Consider the following 21,766-nt stretch of genomic DNA (forward strand, 5'->3'; position numbering starts at 1 on the left):
GACTAGTGGCTGCCAGGGACTGTGGGGAGGGGAGATGAGGGCACTAGCGAGAGGGTACAGGGTTTCCTTAGGGATGATGGGACTGTTCTAAAATTGATTGTGGTGACGGTTGCACAACTCTGAGAACATAATAAAAATGACTGAACTGCACAATCAATGAAGCTTTTACCAAAAAACCCACAAAACCGAAGTGAAGATCACTCTTCGGGTGTCAGAGCGCCGCCAAGCACCTTGCATCCACAGTTCAGCTTCCACGGTCCTCATTCCCTGTGCTCTTACTCTTTTGAGTTCGTTTCTGAACTTCTGCTTCTTAAGGAAGGTTTACTTACTCCATAAGCTAGATCAGAGGCCAGTGTCGCTCATGACCCTTAAATGCCTTCCCTACACTAGCCCGTGCCTGCCTCAGGAAAGAACACACCTTCCTTCCTTCCAAGACCAGTCCTCAGACTCCTCAGGAACAAGATCACAAGTAGCGAGAGCAGCCCTGGAGGACGCCACAGCCCCCAGCCTGAGACCTGGTCCTTGGGGAGGGCAGGGCACCAGGGATGAGATGGGGTTGTGTGCAGGGTCACTCAGCAAAGCTGGGCGGAGAGGGGGCAGATGACTAAGGAAGAAACATCTGGAGTTTCCCATTTTCTCACTGAGATCCCCAGACACAGGGCCGCAAGGATGCTAGGGATCGTTGAAAGGGTGGAGCACATGCCAAGGTGGCAGCTGTCCTGGCCAAGGGGTGCAGGTGTCCACTGGGGAGGCCCCAGGCTGGGTGTCTTGGCTCACGCAGTCAAGGCTCTGACTGGGGCCATGAGGCCAGCTCCACCTGCTGACCTGCTGCCCCCACCCCAGTGGCTGAGCACCTGCAGAGATGGAAGGGGTGGTGGGGTCTCCTGCTGAGTTTGGTGATGTGGCCAGTGACCTGGCTCTGGGCCTCTCCTGGGAAGGCAAAGCTCCCGTGTTGTCATGACAACGCCCCACTTGACATCACCAGGTTCTCCCCATGGGCAGGTGGGGGTCACCGGGAGACCCCATGGGGCAGCAGTGGGTAGGGGGGAGGGCAAACACCTCCCCAGGGCAGGGCACACAATGCAACCAGGACACGGCCCCCACCCTGTCTGGGCACCTCCCATTCTGTCTCCCCTACCCTGTCCCAGTAGTACCCCCACCCAATCCTGGGTGCCCTCTTCCCCCAACTCCCCATCCCCTGCTTCTCTACTTTCCACGCTGCTTGTACCACAAATGTGCCTCCAGCCAAACGGTCCTGGTCCCTGGGTCCTTTTCTCTACTGTCCCGGTCTATCCCTTCTGGATGCCAGGCTTGCCTGGCTTCCAGCTTCCCAGGAAGTCCTCTCTGTGGTCAGAAGGCCCCCATGGCTCCCCCTTACACCTCTCTCACCCACCAGGCACAGCTGCTACCAGGCCCTCTGCAGGTGGCTCACTGCGGCCTCTCCTTTTCCTCCAAGCCCCCCACCAGGCCCCCACTGATCTTGGGCAGGATGCCAGCTCTGCTCCCAGATTTTGTACTTAACTGTGACTGGTTTGTGATCGTCATGAGTTCTATGCCCCCCAGATTAGGAGGTCAGGTCAGGCTCACACAGCTGGTATTTTAAGACCGGGGCTCAGCGCTGGGCAGGAAGATGTGAGTCTCATCCTGGCTGCATGGGCTCCCCCTGCCCCAACACACACACAGGGGGCCTATGAGCCAGGTGACCTCCAAGGCCGGAGCCTAGGAGTCAGCTCTAGGTCAGCTGGGTTTCAGAGTACGGCCTCCCTAGGTCCAGGAATGAACTTTTACAAAGAAAAAGGCATGTTGGTTGGTACGTGAAATCTCAGTTGTTGACGGCGAGAGGATGAGGGTCCCCTCCCCAACTCTTGGGTTGTTCCACACGAGGGTACCCCTTGCCCAGGTCAGGAGGAGGCTGGTCATGACCTTCCGGTCCTGGGAACGGGTGTATCCCAGGGAGCTGGGCCACACACACCCATGGGCAGGTTCTCCAAGCGCTCACCAGGGCCGGGGGTTGGTGCCCCACAGCCCACCACACAGCTCCCAGTGGTGAAACTGTTTAAGAGACGAGGCAGGGCACTGCCATGGGCAGCTTCCCAGGCCGCCCCAAGCTCTGGGTCCTGGGAGGCAGAGGGAAAGGGGAGGTGTCCACCCTGCTTGTGGGGTCCGGAGAGGCTGCCCCTCCCTCCCCCGGCCTGGGACCCACTGCTGCAGAGGGACGGGTCACTCACAGGCAGGAGAGGCAGGACCTCCTTCCCCTCCTCAATCAGAACTGCCCCTAGGACTGGGGTGGGGCCCAGCAGCCAGAGTGGCGCTGGAAAGGTCGGCTTCTGGCAAAATCCCCCAAATCAGCTGGCACAGAGCCCCCTCCTGGCTGAGGTGCGCATGCACCTGGTAAGGGTGCTTTCACACAAAGCAAGACTGTCCGCTGAAAGCCTGGGTTTCTAGCTCCTCTTGAAGAACTCCAGACCTGGCAACTTGGCCACAGCCCACCATACCCTCTGGGTGGAGGGTGTGGAGGCCCCCCCTCAGGTGGGACATCCACTTGTCTGTCCTTGCTGTTGCCTGCTCGCTCCCTGGGGCATCTGGCTTCCTACCTAGACATCAGGACTCCAAACCAGACCCCCACACCCCAGAGGCACCAAACTGCACGCCCTCCCAGCCACCAGCCACGGGAGTCACACAAAACCCCTTGAAAAATGAGAAACCACCAGCACCCCTTCTAAGGGAGGTGGGGCCAGAGTACCGCCCTGCACCTTGCTGCAGGCAGGTGCCCACAGGTGACTGCCTTCCACCCACAGCCGGGCAGGGCTAGAACCTCACTGGCTCCTGAGGCCCCAGCCCGTGTGGCACTGACCAGCCAGGTGCCAAGTGCCCCGGGAGGGTCAGGGGACTGTGTTCCAGGGACCTGAGGGAGGAACCACACCAACCCGCCCTTCCACGGCCCCCAGTCCACAAGGCAGCAGGCTGTGTGGGTGTCAACTTTAATAGGGGGCTGGCTTGTCTGGGGGGCTAAGAGGGTCCCCTTTGTCTTCCTGTTGGGAGTGAAATCTCAGGGAGATTGTCTAATTCCAAAACGAACCGTGAACTAGGGAAGTCACTTCCATCCTTCCCAGTCTCCACTTGGCTGCTAACAGCTCGAAGCTGGCAGCTCGGGGACCCGCAGCCACACTGGCCGGCTATCCTGGAATGTCCGTCAGCCGGACTGGGCCTCTGTACGGCCCCAGGAGTGATGGGGTGGGCAGACCTCCTAGAGTCATCAAAATCCAGCAGGGACGCACCCCTCCTGGTCCACCACCCACAAACGCTGACGTGGAAGCAGAGAGGTTACCACCCCCAAGTCTACATGGAAACTGGGCACGTCCGGGAGCCAGGCCAAGGGAGGGCCCCCTTAACCAAAGCCCTGCCAGCTAATGGGAGCAGCAGGAAGAAGGGAAAGGGAAGGGTGGGGAGGCCAGGTCTGATGTGCCTTCCACAGAAGACAGGGTGGCGGAGACACTGGCCCGTGGAGCCGCGCGACCCGGGACGGGAGGTGTGACCAGCACCAGGAGCGTTGGGCCTGGCCGTGGCCCAGGGGAACCACAGCTGCAGAAGCTGCGTCTGGCCGGAGAGTTTGAATGTTGCCATTTAATCCAGAAACGAGAGCAAGACAGCAGCGCCAGGGAAACGCTCCGTAGTCATCCTGATCAGGAGCCCTGTGTGTGCTGTGCTGCTCCGTCAGCTCCCGGCCCACCTGGCCCGGCGCCAGCCTCCTGGGAGCCCGGCCAGGGCCGGACACGCACCCAAACTCTGTGGGCCCCAGTCCTCTGGAATCCCCGTGAGTCCCACACAAGTTACGAGGCTGCCACCACTTCCGCCTGTCGGGGCCTGGCCTTGACGGGGACTTTCTCTGTGGAGGAAACATAGAGATGGCTGTCGCGTACAGAAGACCCCAGAGGCGGGAACTTCCCGAAAAGGACAAGAGGCAGCAAGGAGCCAGGTCAGGGCTTTGCGCTCTGGGAAGAACGGGCACAGCTCTGAGAAAGGCGAGTTACACACAGAAGCCGGGAGGGATGACAAACAGCAGGCACTGGGCACAAGCACTCAGGACGTGCACCCCTAACCCACGGACCCCAGAAAGGAGGCCAAGCAGCAGCAAGGGAGCAGAGAGAACTGAGGAGGAATCGCGAAAGACGAGTCCGGGCGGATAGAGAATTTCTGAAGGCGTGTTATGCGATGCCGCGGGGAAGGTCGTCCCAGTGACGTTTAGTGGACGGCTGGTCCTGGGCTGGACCCAGAAGAGCCTGCACAGCTCAACTGGCCCTTTCCCGACTCTAACTTTGGGATTCGCCTCTCTGAACGGGGTCTGGCTCTTACAAGGTTACCGAAACTGCTCAGAAGCCTGGGCTCAAACCCAGGGCGAGGCCCGCACTCCGCCTGAGCTGGTGCCAGCGAGCACGCCCACCAAGCAGGGGGGTTGGGGCCCGACCCTCACCAGGCAGGAAGGGCAGGGCCCAGAGGCCAGGATATTTTGCTTTGCTCTAGAACGCACGGTTCTCCAAAGGACATAACGAGGAGGGTACCTGGGATCTTTTCAGGAAGGGGTTCTGAAGGAACCTCTGGCAGCTCTATCTGTTCCTGCAAGAAACAGAGGATAAAGGCTGTGAGATACAATCACCTTGTCCTTCTCTTGGAGAGAACAGCATCCTGTTCACTTACGCTCTCAGCGGGATTTACATAGGACACAAATCCTCCAGCACGCAAGCCCAGGGTGCATCCTCCCTGGCTTCTGGCATCTCTGCAACTCATATCACCGGGGGCACAGTGACCACAAAAGGTGGCTGCTTCCAACGGCCCAGAGCCTGAGGGGCTCCCAACCCAAAGTTCCATTCTGAGTCTGAGACAAGGGCTTTGAAACAGGCACCCATGCAGGTCAGGGGCCCCAGTGGCGCCTCTGCCTCAGGTGGTGGTACCTGGGTGCACCCGCTGTTCCAGCGAGTGCTGGTCTACCTCTCGGGCCTTGGGAGGAAGTAGTTCAGCAGGCAGGTGCACACAGGGCCCCCAGGCAGCGAGCAGCAGTGCTAAGGACCTGCTTGCCTGGCCTGGTTTATGGCTGGGGGTGGCAGGCTGGTGGGCACGGTGTGAATTCGGCTTGCTTAGGCAGGGGCCCACAGAGATGGAGACGCCCTCCATCAGGGAGCAAACACAGACTCAGGGCCTGAAGTGATGGCTGCCTGGCTAGAGGCCTCTGGGCCAACACATGGAGGCCCTGTGTGTGACAGCGAGTGACCGGCCACAAGAGGGAAAAAGCCCCCATTTGATCTAAAACCCACACACTGCCCACTGGGGAGGAAAGGGCTGAGGGAGCTAGGAGGGTCGGTATTCCGCTCTGTCCTGGCACCTGGTTCACTCTGAGGCCTGCAACACCTGGGTGGACAACCTGCAAAATGTTCTTTCCAGGCCAGTCCTGCCCTGCAGTCAGCCAGGTGGATGGGGAGAAGGGACCTCAGTTTAGCACAAATGCCAGTTGTTTTAGGGAAGAAAACCAGCTGCAGAACCAGGGCTGTGTGCTCAAGTGAAACCTGACACAGTCGCTCGCCGAGGCCAGTGAGCAGAGCCCTCCTGGGGGGGTCCCTACACCTGGGCCTGTGTCAGTGCCGGGGGTACTGTTACCTGAGTGATTGCGTCCAGCTCCTCCAGGATGGCATCTTCGTCCTCCTGAGTGAAGCTTCCTGCCAACAGCTCATCTATTTGCTGCAAAAGGAGGAGCAGAGGTGAGGAGCATGGCTGGGCTGGGGTGGGGGAAAGGTGGGCCCTCGTGGAGGAAGGAGACAGCCCCAGCTTAAGGCTCCTCTCACTTGAAAGAAGGAAGGCAGCCCCCACGTGGTGCGGGAAGGCCTGGCCCTCGAGGGTGGCGCAGGACATTCAGCGAATTGGCCACTGTCCTCGCTGGCTGCCAGATGGCGGGCCCCGTGGTGCAGCAACACCTACCCGCTGGTACTCCACAGCCTCCTGCGTCTCGTCCAGTATCCGCTCCACCTCTTCTATGGACATCACCTGATCGGTTACAAGTTTTTGAGCCTTGTCAGTGAAGCACGTAACAGAACCCCCTACACGAAGGCCACCTGCATTGGCAGGGCGCACGGCCTAGCCCCTCTGTTCCTGTTTAAATGAAGCCACGCCAAGCGGGATATAACACATCTTTGGTTATTTCTGTCCCAGGCAGGGCCCGTCCACAGAGGCATGGAGCTGTCAGACAGTCTTTTCAGAAGCCTCAACTGACCTCCTTGGACCCCTGCTGGCCCTTCTGGCACCCAAACCAACCCTAGCGGTAGTCAGAAGTATAACAATTTTTCTCTGGCCAGGTGACTTGATTTCTTTTGGGTTCAAAGCGGCACCTTTGCTTGACTGGTCACCATCACATTGGACAGTCAGAAAGGCAGTGTAACCTCAGCTCTCTGCCCAGCCCCACTGCCACCCACTCATCAGGAATGAGACGGGGTGGGGGCCGGGGCACGCCATCTCTGCGCCTCACCTCTCCTTTCACCATCCACCTCTGTGCCTCTGTGCTGTTTCTTGAAATGAAGCTGTGTTCACCTCCTCTGGGAAGTCCTCCAGATTAGTTCACCCCCCCCCCCACTAAAACCAGACTGTCCCTCTAGTCACTTTAACATCTCTGGACACGGTACAATTTTTTTTTGTACCACTAGACTGTCACTCTCTCCCATCACCCTCTCCCGGTAGTGACTGGCTTTCCCTCATGCCCAAAGGCCTGCGTGCAGGTGTGGCCTCAGGGACTAACCCTCTCCTTGTTCCACTAGCTGCCCTTCCTCTCTTTCCCCAGTCCTGCAAGACTTACCTGGTGCATCTTATTCAGACACTCATTTCCAAACTGCAGCCCCTCGATCACCTTCATTTCAATCTGGGTGAACTCAATACTCTGGACCTGAGGAAGAAACCCATGTGGTCAGGGGCCCACCTTCTCTGCCGCCTCATGCAGACCCATGGAAGGGAGTTAGGATCACACTATCACTGACAAAGACTGCTGGGCCTCAGAGCAAACTGTCTCTGCCTTCCTCCTCCTTCTATCCTTTCCCGCTGCCCTGACCAACACTTGGGCAGAACTGAGAGAGCGTGGGAGGAACCGCGAAGTAGACTGCTTATAACCAGCAGCTCTGTTAGCAAAAGAGCAGAACTAGAGCTCTGGGTCCTGAAACTGGATCATTTCGGGAGCCTCCTGCAGATCCCAACACCTCTTCAGTCACTGGGGCAGACTCCCCGCCCACTCCACCACCCATAAGTGGCCTAGTCCCCCAGCCACCATCCTGCAAGAGCCAACCTGCTGCAGCCCCTTAAGACGGTCAGGCTCCCATCAAAGATTCTCCTCCACCTCCAGGCCTGACCCATTCCACAGCCGCGGGCTGAGAGGTCCAGGAGAAGAAAATGATAGGTTTCAGTCCTCCGAGGGGACTCTGGTGCCTACATGGTCCATGGCCCACACCCCCCGACCCCTACTAGGCCTACCATGGTCTCCAGGCTGGTGATCTGGTTTTCTGTTTTGTCCAGGAGCTGCTCCCGGTATCGCTTCTTCTTGAGCAGCAGCTTGGCCCGTCTGCAGAGGGAACCCAAGCAGTGACCCAGCAGCCATGGCCATCAGCTGCCCTGGCCTGGCACTGACCAGCCTCCTGGCCTACCCCACCTCTGCTCTAGGCCGATGGGGGACAGAACCCATCTCCCGAAGACCGGCCCCCAGCCCCACTCACTCCTTCCTGCCGTCGCGCAGGAGCTGCCGGGCAATCTCCCGCTCCCGCTCCAGCTGCTGGGTGATCCTCTTCTGGTACTGCTTCAGCTTATCCCGCTGCTGCTTCAGTTGCTGCCGGGAAAGCAGGCCTTGTGTTGACACCAAGCCCCCTCAGGGCACGCCGGACACTCACCGGGCTACCCGGTGTCCAGGAGAGCCAGTACAGAGGTTGCTGGGGTCACTGAAGGGCCCCCCACAGGCCAGGCTGCCCCAACTGTCACCAATGGAAGCACATCCTCTGAAACTGAGTTCTCCATGGGGACAAGTTTGCCCCCCAGGGCAAGTGGGACACTATCTGGAGACATCCCTGGCTGTCACACTGGGGATGCCACTGGCATCTAGGAGGTGGAGGCCAGGGATGCAGCTCAATATCCTACAAATCTCCCCCACCCCAGACAGAGAGCCAGTCCTAACGTCCTCAGCACCGGGGTGGAGGGCATGCTCTCACCGCCGTCATGGCGCGGCATCGCCGTCATGGCAGGGCATCGCCATCAGCGAGAAGTGTGAGCGCTGGTCAGGGAGTGTGGCCAGCACCTCCAAGGTGAAGAGACGACGCAGAAGTCGCTGGTGACAGTCACCCGAGTGCCACCATCCCAGCCCAGCCATGGCTGGAGACTGGGGCCTTCCCTCCCAGCTTCACTCCTCTATGGACTTCAGCCATTTGCCATCAGCTCCCCTGCTCTTGACACTTATCACCATACGTGAGTGGACAACAGATGGTGCACTGAGGTGAGAGGTTCACGTGACCGTGCCAATCACCTAGGACCCCAGTGTCCCAAAAAGGATGCAAGGCCATTTTCAAGCCTTAGTCTCTCTTTCCCTATTTTAAGCCATTTACATTTCTTCCAGATTTCATCATTGCAGGTAACGCTACAGTGAGCACCTGCAAGCACAAGGCACTTCTCAGATAGAAGACTATGTCTTCAGGGTCGGTTATGGGGAGTGAGTTAACTGGGTCAAAGGTGTGCACCTCTTTAAAACTCAACATGATGAGAAATTAGCCCCCAGTGTAGACGTGGTCAGTCTGTCTCAAGCGGCCGCTCCCCAGTTCCCTCCACAGCTCCATTCTCTTTAGAGGCCGTCTGCCCCAGCGCAACCCACGGCCGGTGGGTCAGGCTCAGCGACAGCCGCACGTCCTGTCCCTGCTGCCGTGAGAGGCGCCCGCCTTCCCACCCCGTGACCAGCCTGCCCGCTGACAAGGTACAACCAGGAAACAGTGAAACGCGGGCACCGCCTCCCGAGACCCGAGGCACAGCTCAGTCGCCGCACTGGGACCGCCTACACCCGCAGCGACCGGATTCGCTCAGACTCGCTGGGAACCGGACCCGGACACGCTCCCCACCGGGAGCCCACCGCTCACCGCCCCAGACGGGCTCTGGGGCTGCGGCCCCGGCGTGGGGCTGGGCGGCCGGAGGGGCCGAAGCCCGTGGCGAGAGCGGAAACGCAGCCGGTAGCCGCCGTGCCTCGGTTTTCCCGCCCGGCCCAGGTGTCCCCGGCTCGCGTCCACCCGCCTGCAGGGCCCGGCGTCTTACCAGGATGGCCTTGTCCTGCTCCGTGACCCGGCTCTGCTGCTTCTTACGGCCGAACAGGTTGCCCATGGCGGCCGGCGCGGCCCGGCCCGCGCCCCGCCGCCCAGCCCGGTCGGCTCTACACGTCGCGGCCCCCGTAGTTCGGACCCAACCCACCCCGCTACGGCGGCCGCGCGGGGCCAAGCGCCGCAGAACGCGGAACGCGGCTGTCCGCAGACGGAGGCCCCGCCCCGAGAAGCGGCCGGGGTTCTGGGGCCCTGGATCGCGTGGTTCACGTGCATTTCCAGAATGCCTCACCTGCGCGGACTTCAAGACTAAAAGTTCCATCTCCCACTACGGTGGGACCCTCGCAGGGTGACAGCGTGTACCGTCTCCCGGGCGGTCAGAAATCTTGTTCACAAGTCACTGCGCCGCTGGCTCGGACCACAAAATGCTGCGTTTAGTGATGTTACAACCCTGGGCGTCAGAGTGTCCGCTGAACCGCGCCCTGCGCAGCATGCTACACCCGCTCTGGCCTTCGGGCCGGTGACTAGGCCCCGGAGGAGCCCACCTTCTGGTTCCGTGGGCCCGGGCAGAAGCCCCTACGGGGCATCGGGGATATAGGGCGGGGCGCCACGTACACCTGCAGCCTTGGCTCCCACTCGTGTGTCCTGGCTGGGGTGGGGGTCATAGGATGGCACCCAGCCCTGTTTGGTCTCCCCAACTGATCCCGCAGCCCAGTCTGCATGGGCCCCGCCACCTTTCTAGCAGCCTAGCAGCTCCTGAGCGGTGGGTCATGATAAGATGAGGAGTCCCATGGCATGAGTCCAGCGCTCACCCCTTTCTGTGAAATGAACTCCTTGATCAGAAGCAGTGCTGCGAGGACACCACGATGGGCCTCTCAGTCCACAACAGTGCCGCTGGCAGAAGCCCCCTGGGTGAGGGGGGAGGCAAATCTGTATCCAGAGTGTCTGTTCCCGTGAGGACACGTCACTGCGCCCTGAGGGAAGAGTCCTGATTAGCTAATCTGCTGTTTGGCAGCTGGCTGGTCCCACAGGTAATAATGCCATCTGGGGGGCTCAGTGCTCTTGACCCACTGGGCCCTCAGCAGCGGTGGCCAGGTGAGCCTCAGTGAGGGGAAGTCCATGTAACTGAGCCCCGTAGAGCCTCCATCCCTGCCCACATGGTCACTTTGTCCATACGCCCATTGACCGAGCGCTGGGGGCCTTGGAAAAGCCGTTGGCTCATGTCCAGAGATTGTGCATTGCATCCACCTGGCCATGGAGAGCCTCCTGGGCAGAGGGTGCTCTTTTGTGAGCCTTCCCTGGGACACAAATATGTTGTGTCCACTCTGAGAAGTCCATCCACATCTCTCCCCCAGACTTCCTGTGACCAATCTTCCAGGTCCTGTTTCTTCCAAGTCCAAGTCCCTGCCCGTTCAGTCAAACCTTAGCAGCTGCCTGTGATTCAATACAGATGTAACTTCTTGCCATCCCTCACTGCACACATACAGGCACGACTCCGAGATACTGAGGGTTCTGATCCAGACCACTGCAATAAAGCAAATATTGCAATATTTCACAGGAATTTCTTGCTCTCCCAGTGCATATAAAAGTTATGTTTTATGCTATACTGTAGTCTATTAAATGTGCAATAGCATTATGTCTGAAAAAAAGATGTACATACCTTTATGTACATACATTAATTTTTTTTATACCTTAATTTAAAATGCTTTATTACCCCCAGTCCATCAAGAGAGACATTGGAAGAGAGAAATTGTGTTCTATGGCAGGATCCCCAGGGGCACCTGTCTTGAAATACTCAGAGGCCTTTTTGTATAACTGAATCGCTGAGTTGTCCACCTGAAACTAACACGATATTATAAATCAACTATACTATTTTTTTCGATTTTTTTATTACATTTGGACCTTTAAGAAACATATACCATCAGTCATACCACTATTCAGTAAAAATCTATTTTAGTTTTTAGAATTAGAAAATAAGACTCAAAAGTATGAAAACCACATGGGCATATATAGTAAGTGCTCAACAAATGTTGGCTTTTATTATTATTAGGTGATCATGGGATTGACTTTCACTAATTTGCTCTTGAGTTATAAGCTGCTGTTGACCCAGGGATAGTTTCTAAGAAGACCAAGTTCCTGCCACTCCAAGGAATATAAGGGAAATACAACTTCCCTTTAGTGCAGTCTACCCCAAAGATGGACTGGATAAAGCCCCAAAGAGCTTTATCCAGACTACTATGTGGGATCCTTCAGGTGATTTTAGAGGGTGTGCAGACCTTTTAAATAATGTTCTTTAAAATACTATGTATTTAAGGGGCTTCGCTGGTGGCGCAGTGGTTGAGAGTCTGCCTGCCGATGCAGGGGACACGGGTTCGTGCCCCGGTCTGGGAAGATCCCACATGCCACAGAGCGGCTGGGTGCATGAGCCATGGCTGCTGAGCCTGTGCGTCCGGAGTCTGTGCTCTGTAACAGGAGAGGCCACAACAGTGAGAGGCCCGCGTACAACAACAACAACAACAACAACAACAACAACAACAAAAATACTATGTATTTAAGAATAAACATAACTGGTAAAATATCTATGTTTAAATATATTTTTATGACAAAAGGCAACAGTTTTGCATTTATGCTGATATAAAGTTTCCTTTTAAAATAAATTATTAAAGTGTAATAAGTAAGTTGATTCAAAGAAAGCTGTTAAGTAATCATAGTAGAGGTGGTACCCAGAAACAGTAAAAACTGAGGAGGTGGTGTGCAAATGATTGCTCCTTGAGAAGTGCTGTGTGATGAAGCGAACCTGCCTCCTCCCCATTCTGCTACATACGAAAATATTAACACTCATTTTATGGAGTTTACATATATCACACAGTTATAAAATTTTCGTACTGGACAAGACCATGAGATCATCACAGAACAACCCTCCTTGTTTTAGTTAGGTGGATTCTGAGGTCTAGAGATGCTGTGCCTTGATTAAGTGCGGTACGTTCTGGAGGAACTGGGATTTCACCCTGTTAGAGAAAACATTCATATTTTCTGGTGGTCTAGACCCCGAGTAGAAAAGGAATTTAAATTAAGGTATAAAGAATGCTTTATTGGGGCTTCCCTGGTGGCACAGTGGCTGAGAGTCCGCCTGCCGATGCAGCGGACACGGGTTCGTGCCCCGGTCCGGGAGGATCCCACATGCCGCGGAGCGGCTGGGCCCGTGAGCCATGGACGCTGGGCCTGCGCGTCCGGAGCCTGTGCTCTGCAGCGGGAGAGGCCACAGCGGTGAGAGGCCCGCGTACCGCAAAAAAAAAAAAAAAAAAAAAAAAAAAAAGCTTTATTGCTGGGACTTCCCTGGCAGTCCAGTGGTTAGGACTTTACCTTCCAATGCAGGGGTGTAGGTTCGATTCCTGGTTGGGGAGCTGGGATCCTTCATGCCTTGCGGCCAAAAAACCAAAACATAAAACAGAAGCAATATTGTAACAAATTCAATAAAGACTTTAAAAATGGTTCACATCAAAAAAATCTTTAAAAAAATGCTTTACTGCTTAAAAAAATGCTGAAACAGGGAACTCCCTGGTGGTTCAGTGGTTAGGACTCCGTGCTCTCACTGCTGAGGACCCGGGTTCAATCCCTGGTTGGGGAACTAAGATCCCGTAAGCTGTGCAGTGCAGCCAAAAAAAAAAAAAAGGGGGGGCCAAAACAATTACAATACAGGTGTACCTCGTTTTATTTCACTTCACAGATATTGCATTTTTTAACAATTGAAGGTTCATGACAACCTTGTATTGAGCAAGTCTATTGGCACCATTTTTCCAACAGCATTTGCTCACCTCCTGTCTCTGTGTCATGTTTTGCTAATTCTCACAATTATTTCAAACTTCTTCATTATTATATTTGTTATGGTGATCAGTGGTCTTTGATGTTACTACTATGACTCGCTGAAGGCTCAGACGATGGTTAACATTTTTCATTTTATTTTTTTTGAAATTTTTTGCCAATTGGGTCTTTTAAAAAAAATATTTATTTAGGCTGCACCGGGTCTTAGTTGTGGCATGCAGGATCTATTTCCCCCACCAGGGATCGAACTCGGGCCCCCTGCACTGGGAGCAGAGTCCTAACCACTGGACCACCAGGGAAGTCCCCTGGGTTTGCTGCTTTTTCAGTGACCTGCCCACCTTAGCTCTGGGCCTTGACCCACCGGGTTCCCAGGAGAAATCAGGGACCCTGTTTTGATGGCAGCACCTCTACCGTCATGCCTGGCCTGCAGACTTTGGAGGGCTTTTCAAGAACCCGAGGTCCTCACCAAGGGCTTTCTTGCGGCCTCTGTCCAGTGTGTGTGCTTCGGGGCCACGAGGGGCTCAAGGAACGGGTTGCACCTGATAAATTCATGTCAAGTCCTTGTCTGCCCCAGCCCTTGTAGTCTTTCCTCTGTATTATACCAAGAAATTCCTGGCACCTTAGCTGGGCCATGTTAAGTCCAAGTTTCCAGCAACAAAGGAGCTTCTCACAGACGCAAGCAAACAGTGGGGCCCGAGTCTCAGGTGCCCATACTCTGTCCAGCTCCCTGGGGGTCGGCTGCCACGGGCACCTGTGAGGGACGCCCCCGCAAGACTTTCCACTGTGAGTCAGCAATATCTTGGTATTCTTGGGGCGTGAAGCAGGTAGCTGCTTCGGTGGGGTCTTCACGAGTGGGGGCGGGAGGGCTGCCTCAGACAGGGAGCAGGGTTGCTTCTGCTGGAGGCAAGGCTCAACGGATTATGGGGGGTCACGATCAGTCCACTCAGCTCTCTCCATCTGACTCTTTCACACTTAAAGCTCTGACCTGGTGAGGCTGAGAATTCAATTTACACTGTAATCCTACAACCCACAGGATAAAACTTGGGGAATGATCTCCAGACACAACAGTCTTGCTACAAGAAACAAGATTTTCTTTTATAGTAGTCCTACACATTTTCTGCTTTTCTGACTCTGCCTTGAACAGAGAATTTAAAGCCCCTTGCTTGTCATTTAAAAAAAGGAAATCTTCCCAGTGTGGTCAGAAATCACCAGCCCACCCCACAGTCCTGATTTCCCCCAGGATGTTGCTTTGCAGCTGCTTGGGCTCCCAGAACCTGGCTTTCAGGAAACACTTCCTTCCAGGTCATCACAGAAAAGTGTGTGGCTGCAGCATGTCTCCACCACCCGCGTCCAATTTGCCACAGACTGTGTTAGTCTCCCTGGCTGCCATGACAAATTACCACGGGCTGGCCACTCAGACAACAGAAACTTATTGTCTCACAGTCTGCAGGTTGGAAGTCTGAGATCAAGGTGTCGGCAGGGCCGGCTCGCTCTGAGGCTGTGAGGGGGACTCTGTCCCAGCTTCTCTCCCCGCTTCTGGTGGTTTGCCAGCAAGGCCTGGCATGTGGAAGCATCACCTGGCCTCTGCCTCCATCTTCACGTAGCCTCCTACCTGTGTCCAGATTTCCCCTTTTCATAAGGACTCCAGTCATGTTGGATCAGGGCCGACCTGAATGACTTCCTTTTAACTTGATCACCTCTGTAGAGACCGTCTCCCTAAATAAGGGCATATTGTGAGCTATTGGGGGTTAGGACTCCAACATCTGAATTTTGGGGGGACACAGTTCAGTCCATAACACAATAATGAGATCATCGCTGCGCACAACCAGTTCTGGGTTTCCGTCTTCGAAGGTCTCTGTCCTGGACTGACTTCTGGCACTAACTATGCATCAAGCAGGAAGATGTTTATTACAGAGATTATTACAGAGATTCAGCCCTTCAAAACCAGGGTTTCAGGAATGAAGGTCAGGGGTCCCATCACTGGATCCTGGGGGCGTGGGAGCTTTCGTAGACTCGAAAGGAAAGGCTCGGCACAGTGACCCCCTGCCTCACAAACACACCTGCCAAGGCCCCAGTTGGCCGCCCCTACACCTCTTCCACCATCCACAGCTCGGATGGAACACTTAGTACCAGAGGAAATTAACCTGGAATCCTGATGGGAGGCCTTCCAGGGAAGGTACAACGGGATGGCCCTTACCTGACTCGCAGACTGGGGCAAGCAGGTGGAGTGCAAGTGCGGCCGCGCGGGCCGGTTTGCTCACAGGTGTAGCTGACAGGGCCTTGCGGGCCGGGGTGGCGGGCCAAGGAGCACATGGCAGGACTTGAATCTCCACCAACTGAGGCCGCCTTGGGTGACCAGCGCGGGAGGCCATCCGGGACCTCCTGCCCCTCATCGTTCCTCGGCCTTCATCCTCCGTCCACCTTCTCTGCCCACCTCTCAGCCTCCGCTGGGTGCCCACCTTCCCAGGCCTCCAGGGTTCACTCCCAGACAAGGGCTCTGATTGGTTCTCTCCAGGCCAATCAGCTGTGGCCTTGCGGGCGTCATGCCTTCACCTGAGCCAATCCGCAGATGGGTGGGCGGGTGCTCGCGGGCAGAGAGGAGGGAATTTCCTCCAAAATAGGCGCTCTTCGAGGCCACGAAACGCCAGCGATTCTGGGACAAGCCCAACATGAGAATGTGGGTCATGCCGATGCCTGGTCGGGCCAGGACACCCCAGGGAGGACGAGCTGGGGGGCTGGCCGGGGGTGAACGTGCAGCATGTTAAAAACTGTCAGGGTCCTGGTCAGGGGTCCCCAGGGTCAGGGGTCCTGGGGGGTCAGACTAAGGAGGCGGTGGGTGACAGCAGCAGAGAACGCGGGGTGAGCCAAGGAATCTTTTGGAAGAAGTCGGAAGAATCCAGGCCAAGTCCCAGACATTGGGTATGAGCCCAGGAAATAGTGCTGAAGACACAGATGAGGTGTTGGCGGGACCAGCTGCATGGACGCTACGTGGGCACAGAGGATGGGGCAGCCCCGGGTGCGGGCCGGTGGGAGTTCCCAGGTGGGCGTCCTGGGAGGGGGGACGTCCTGGGGAAGGGCGGAGCTCAGAGAGGCCGCGGGGAGAGGGGCTGCAGGGGAAGGCCCTGCCTGCTGGTGACCCTCGAGGGACCCACGAGTGGGGACGCTGGTCCGCAGCGGGTCAAGGGTTGAGACACATCTTTTGGGGGCTTGAGAGCAGAAGAAACGCGGGGCCTCGGGGAGGGGTGCAGGGCCGCAGGGGCGTCCACCTTCCTTCCTGGAAGTGTAGCGCAGGACGCTCAGCCGGGCTGCGGGAGGGCAAAGGCTAGCCCCGCAGCGGCCACGCGGTGGCGCTGCAGGACAGCCGGGCGGCCGCGGGACAACACCAGGGCCTGGGATGTGGGCCGGCTCCCCGCAAGGCGGTACGGATACCCGTCCCCCAGCACTCCGCATCCCAGCACTGGGCACCTCAGCACTCCCACACCTAGAACCCCGCACCTCGCACCCCACACCGGGCACCCACCCCCGGACACAGGCCATCTGGTACCCCAGCACTTGGCACCCCTCACCTCGGCATCTCGGACACTGTGCCCCGTGGGGAGAGCACCCCACATCCCAGCACCCTGCACCGGTCCCAACACACCAGCCACCTGGCACCCCAGCATCTGGCATCCCACACCCAGCATCGTAGCGCCCTGGCATCCCTGCACTACAGCACCCAGCACCAACAGGCAGCGACCCCTGCAGGGCTTTCAGGAAGGTGGGTCCAAGAAGAACAGATGGGGTTGAGGGAGGATCTGTCATGGGTCTGCCCTAGCTGGGAGAAGCTGGGAGAAGCCACGTCCTTTGAGGTGTTCTGCAGATACTGAAACCCCCAGCAGGTGGAAGAAGTTAACTGTATGCTGCCCACAAGCATGGAGACCCCAGAACGAACGATTGGAACCAGAAGGTTGATGATGTTTACTCCCAATTACCTCACCTCCAACCAATCAGAAGAATGTTCACGCGCTGATCACCCCCTGCCCCCCCCACCCCCGCCCCGTCTTTAAAAACTTTTCCCTGAAAGCCTTCAGGGAGTTTGGGCCTTTTAAGCACTAGCTGTCTGGACTCCTTGCTTAGTGCCTACAATCAGTGCTGCGCTCCTTCACCACAACCTGGTGTCAATAGACTGGCTTTACTGTGTGTGGGCAACAGAGCCAAGTTTAGTTCCATAACACATCTTCTTTGGAGAAATGTCTGTTCAAGTCCTTTGCCCAGTTTTGAATTGAGTTGTTTGTTTTTCAGTTGGTGAGTTGTGAGAGCTCTTTATGCGTTCTGGATATTAAACCCTTATCAGATATATGATTTGCAAATATTTTCTCTGTAGGTTATTTTCTTTCACATTCTTTTTTTTTTCACATTCTTGATGCATGAAATTCTTTCACTTATATGAAGTCCAGTTTATCTGGTTTTTGTGTTGTGCTTCTGGTGTAAAATCGAAGAATCCATTGCCAAACCCAAGGTCATGAAAATTTACCCCCATGTTTTTTTCTTAGGAGTTTTATAGTTTTAGCTCCTATATTTACGTCATTGATCCATTGTGAGTTAGTTTTCGAATATGGTGTGAGGTAAGGGCCCACCTTTTGTGTGTGAATATTCAGTTGTCCCAGCACCATTTATTAAAGGACTATTCTTTCCCCAGTGAATGGCTTTGTCACCCTTTTTGAGAACCAGTTGCCTGTAGGGAACTCCACGTGGTTCTGCCTGGGCTTTGGTGATGCTTGTTGCTGGCGGCTGCCACCTTCCCTGTGGAACTAGGGCTGCTGTCCAGTGTGGCCGGGCTCTCTCACAGCACAGCCCCCAGGCCACTCCTCCTGCAGGGCAGGGCACAGTGGGTGCTGGTGACAAGCTCTGGACCGGGGCCCCTCCCTCCTCACCCCAGTCCCTCCCCCGCAGTTGGGGGGGGCCTCTCTGGGAGCTCCCCTGTCTTGTCTCCTGTGTGGAGAGGCACTGGGCAGGCTCTGCTGGACCAGAACCTGTGCCCCCCGGGTGTCTGCCCCACACTCAGGCAGTGGCTTGTCCCCTCAGCTCCTCTTTCACGGCCTCTCCTCCTTCACACAGCAGCAACGTCTGGGTCGGTGTATCGGATGCCTCACCCGGATTTCTGATCCTCAGCCACTTGTCTCAGCTGCACACTTTCAGGCCGTGTGGACGTGGGGCTGCGGCTTCCTGTGCTGGCCCCTGGCTCCCTCCCTGCACATCAGCCCTGGGGACCAGGGGGGCTGGCGGGTGGGTGGGTGTCTCAGGATGTGCCTGCTGGCTGGGGAGAGGGGTGGGGACATGAAGCCCACCTCCCACCATCGGAAAAAGTCCCGGCCCCACCAGGTGGAGGCAAAGGAGACCTTTGCTCCAAGACGCAGATCCAGGGGCTGCAATCAACCTGCCAGGGTGTCTCTTCCACCTGATGCTGCTGAGGAGAAATTGGTGGAAACCAACTAGCTCAGGGGCTGACAACAGCCCAATTCGATCTCTCCCCGAAGCCCCATCCTGACCCTCGAGGCCGGGCCACCTGCCAGGACCACAGGGCTCGGGAGGGGTCTCTGCCCTCCCCACCCAGCCTGGGTCTCCCACATCCTCCCCCACTTGCTTCTGGTCCTATGAGACTCGGCCTCAGAGCCACCTTGTCCGTGCCTGCACCCCATGCTTTCGCCAGAGTCCCTGTCCCCACCTACCAAGCGCGACTGTCCCCCCTGTCCAGCACATGGCAGGGGCTGTGCCGAATTGGCCCCTCCAGACGGGGCGCTGGGGCAGGGCTGCAGGGAGTTAGGGGGGTTCAGACTTCAGCCTGAGTTTAGAGGACACAACTGGGCACATACCAGCTGCCATCCTCTCTCTGGTCCCCCTCTTCCTTCACCTGTTCTGGTCGTACCCCATCTTCACCTGCCCCAGGCTGTGAGGCACTGGCCACTTTTGGGGGCACATGGGCCTCCAACGAGCTTGTGCAACTGAACCTGAGAAACAGAACAAACTTGAGAGGTCAACCCCTCTGACCCCTTCCCAGAGGAGCACCTGCAGAAATTCCAGGAACAAGATAGTGGCCGGCCAGCCTCATGGCACCCCCAGCCCTTGTCTGTAATCACCTTCTCCCAAACTCCCTCTGCCGGCCCCACATCCTGAGACTGGAATCACCACCGCCCGCCTGCACGCGCATGTGTGTCTGCGTGTCGGCCGTGGGGAACACGTCTTTGCCGGGAATTCTTGGCCCCTCCTGTGTGTGGAAGCACAGCGTCAGCACCAGCAGCAGGACCAGGCTGTGGCCACGTCTCAGGTGGTCCTGTGCCGAAAGCTGCTGAGCCAGGAGGGACCTTCCTGGTTCCAAGTGACCCACAGAGCAGAGCCTTGCCGAGCTGGATGACCTCATGAGACGCCACTTCCCTGCCCACTCTCTCCTCGGCTGGATGGCTGTCTCTGCACAGCTGCCCCATACAGTTGTCCCTAGCTCCTGGCCTGCAGGCCGACACTGGTCATTTGGTGCAGCTGGGCTCTCTTTTCCGGCCCTTCACCGCGGCTGTGCGGCCGAGTGGAGGGTGTGGGCCTGGGCCTGGCCTGGCGCCCTCCTGTGGTAGCTACTTCCACGTGCCCATCTTTCATTTTTATGAGCACTTGGTTTGTACTCAAGTGCTGGTGACAGAATAACTGATGCTAATGGGAAAAATATTACTCTCTCCACTGAAGCGTGTCGGGTGCAGCTGAGTAAATGCTGGGTATCCTTCTTGTTTAAAACAAACCATAATTTAATTCAGGAGTTCCAGCTGCTCAGACCCTGGGTTTCTATGGCAACAGCTCCCCTCCCCACCTTGGAGCAGGCGCTGTGCTGGGGAATCCACCCACTTCCCGGCAGCCTCCCTCATGCGCCAGGCCTGGGGGCCTCCCCAGGGATGTGGGGGCAGCTGGCCCTGCACGGATGGCTCTGGAGAGCAGGGGCCATGGCCTGATGCCCTTTTCCCAGTCCTCTCCTGGCACTGAGAACAGGGATTGACGTCTTCCTTCCCATCTCAGCGTCCATCCACCTCCTCTTGGCCAGCCCCCGCCCCTCGGCCTTTGGGGGCTCTGCTTGGTGGGGGACTTGTAGACAGAGAGAGTGGTCAGCAGAATGAAGTCTCCCAAAGGGGCCCACATCCTAATCCTGGGAGCTGGGACCTTGTTAGGTCACATGACAAAGGGGATTAAGGTTGCCAATCGGTGACTCGTGTGGGGAGAATCGTGGATTATCCTGTGGGGCCATGTCATCACAGGGTCCTTGAAAGAGTGAGGGGGCAGAGTCTGAGTCAGAGTGATGCCCTATGAGAAAGACTTCACCAGCACCGCCGGCTCTGAAGGAAGAGGAAGGGGCCACAAGCCAAGGGATGAGGGCAGATTCTAGAAGCTGGAAAAGGGGGAAGAGGGATTCTCTTCTGGAAGCTGCGGAAGGAACCTTGCTGACTCCTGGTTTTAGGTCCAGCGTGGGGCTCTCCAGGATCGGGAGGGTAAGTCTGTCCTGGCTAACACGTTTGGAGTGATTTGCTACAGCAGTCATGGGGGCTGACATGGGGGCTTCATTGGTCTGGGACCAGGGGCCGGGTGGCCCGCCTCCTTCCCAAGTCCTGGACCCTTTCTTCCCCCTGTGCCCCCGGCAACTCAGTCCCTTGTCACAGCCTACCTGGTCTCCCCTGGGGCCCGCCCCTTGTCCTTGGTCAGGTCGGCCCCGTCTAGCCCAGTGAACCCCGTTCACTTCCGGTCGCCCCTTCAGCCCCACTGTACATGGCTGGTACCCGATGCCACCTGCCTCCCCACCCACCACAACCCCTTTGCGGAGCGAAGGTCTTTCTCCGGGCCTTGAGGTCAGGATGCCTGGCTGGGATGCAGGTTCCTGCCACCACCCAATGGGTGTGGCTTTGGGTGAGTTACTTAACGCCTGGGCCCCATTTCCTGTCACGGGGGCAGCAAGAGCCGGTGCCCAAGCCGTCTCCAGTGGGACCCACATCTCAGTGGGACCCCTGAGATGTGAGGTGTGCTTGAGGGGCCGGGACCCCACGGGCCTGTTGACCGCATCTGTGGGAACATCCCCACCCAACCTCAGGAAGTGTCTAGGGATGGCAAGGCCTGCGGAGCCACAGGGTCCCGTCTAGAATCAGGAGCCATTTGGAGCAGGGGGGCCCTGCAGGAGATGACGTTCCAGCCCCCAAAGGGGGGACGACCCTGGACCACCAGGTGGCCCTGAGGAGTCACGCGCTGACAGTGGAAGACCTTTTAGGCTGGGGTCAGAGGGGATGCTTGCTGAGGGTGGAGTTGCGGTCCCCGAGCCATGGCATGGGCGTGGGAAGGCAGATGCCCAGAATAGAGCGGACGCAGGCTCCTGGCCTCTAACTGCAGGTGGTAAATAAGAGACACAAGAAGTGGCAGCAGGAATCCCTCTGGGAGCCTGGGCTCACAGGTAGAGTGGGGTGACCCCACATTTAAAAGGCACCCCAAGTGCCTTTTCTTGGACCAACTGTCCAAGCCACAGGGCTGGGGCTGTGCCTAAGGGGAACGAGGGCCGAGAACCACCTGCTTGGTGCCTGGAGTCCCCGAGGGCACAGAGGACTTGCCTTAAAAGACAGAGCCTCCAGCCAACCCTC

The 21,766-nt window shown here is 57.0% G+C and overlaps 1 protein-coding gene across 1 annotated transcript; it reads right to left on the reverse strand.

Moving 5' to 3' along the window:
• Positions 1 to 2,965: 2,965 nt before the first annotated feature.
• On the reverse strand, positions 2,966 to 9,457 carry CHMP6 (charged multivesicular body protein 6). The gene is made up of 8 exons (XM_067716612.1): positions 9,310 to 9,457; positions 7,740 to 7,849; positions 7,501 to 7,588; positions 6,836 to 6,922; positions 5,968 to 6,033; positions 5,650 to 5,730; positions 4,560 to 4,614; positions 2,966 to 3,886 (listed from the first exon to the last, which is right to left on the reverse strand). The coding sequence occupies exons 1-8, from the start codon at positions 9,373 to 9,375 to the stop codon at positions 3,831 to 3,833; spliced, it is 609 nt and encodes a 202-aa protein (XP_067572713.1). The 5' UTR covers positions 9,376 to 9,457; the 3' UTR covers positions 2,966 to 3,830.
• Positions 9,458 to 21,766: the final 12,309 nt, after the last annotated feature.

This window comes from Pseudorca crassidens, chromosome 19, assembly GCF_039906515.1.
Source record: "Pseudorca crassidens isolate mPseCra1 chromosome 19, mPseCra1.hap1, whole genome shotgun sequence".
NCBI lineage: Eukaryota > Metazoa > Chordata > Mammalia > Artiodactyla > Delphinidae > Pseudorca > Pseudorca crassidens.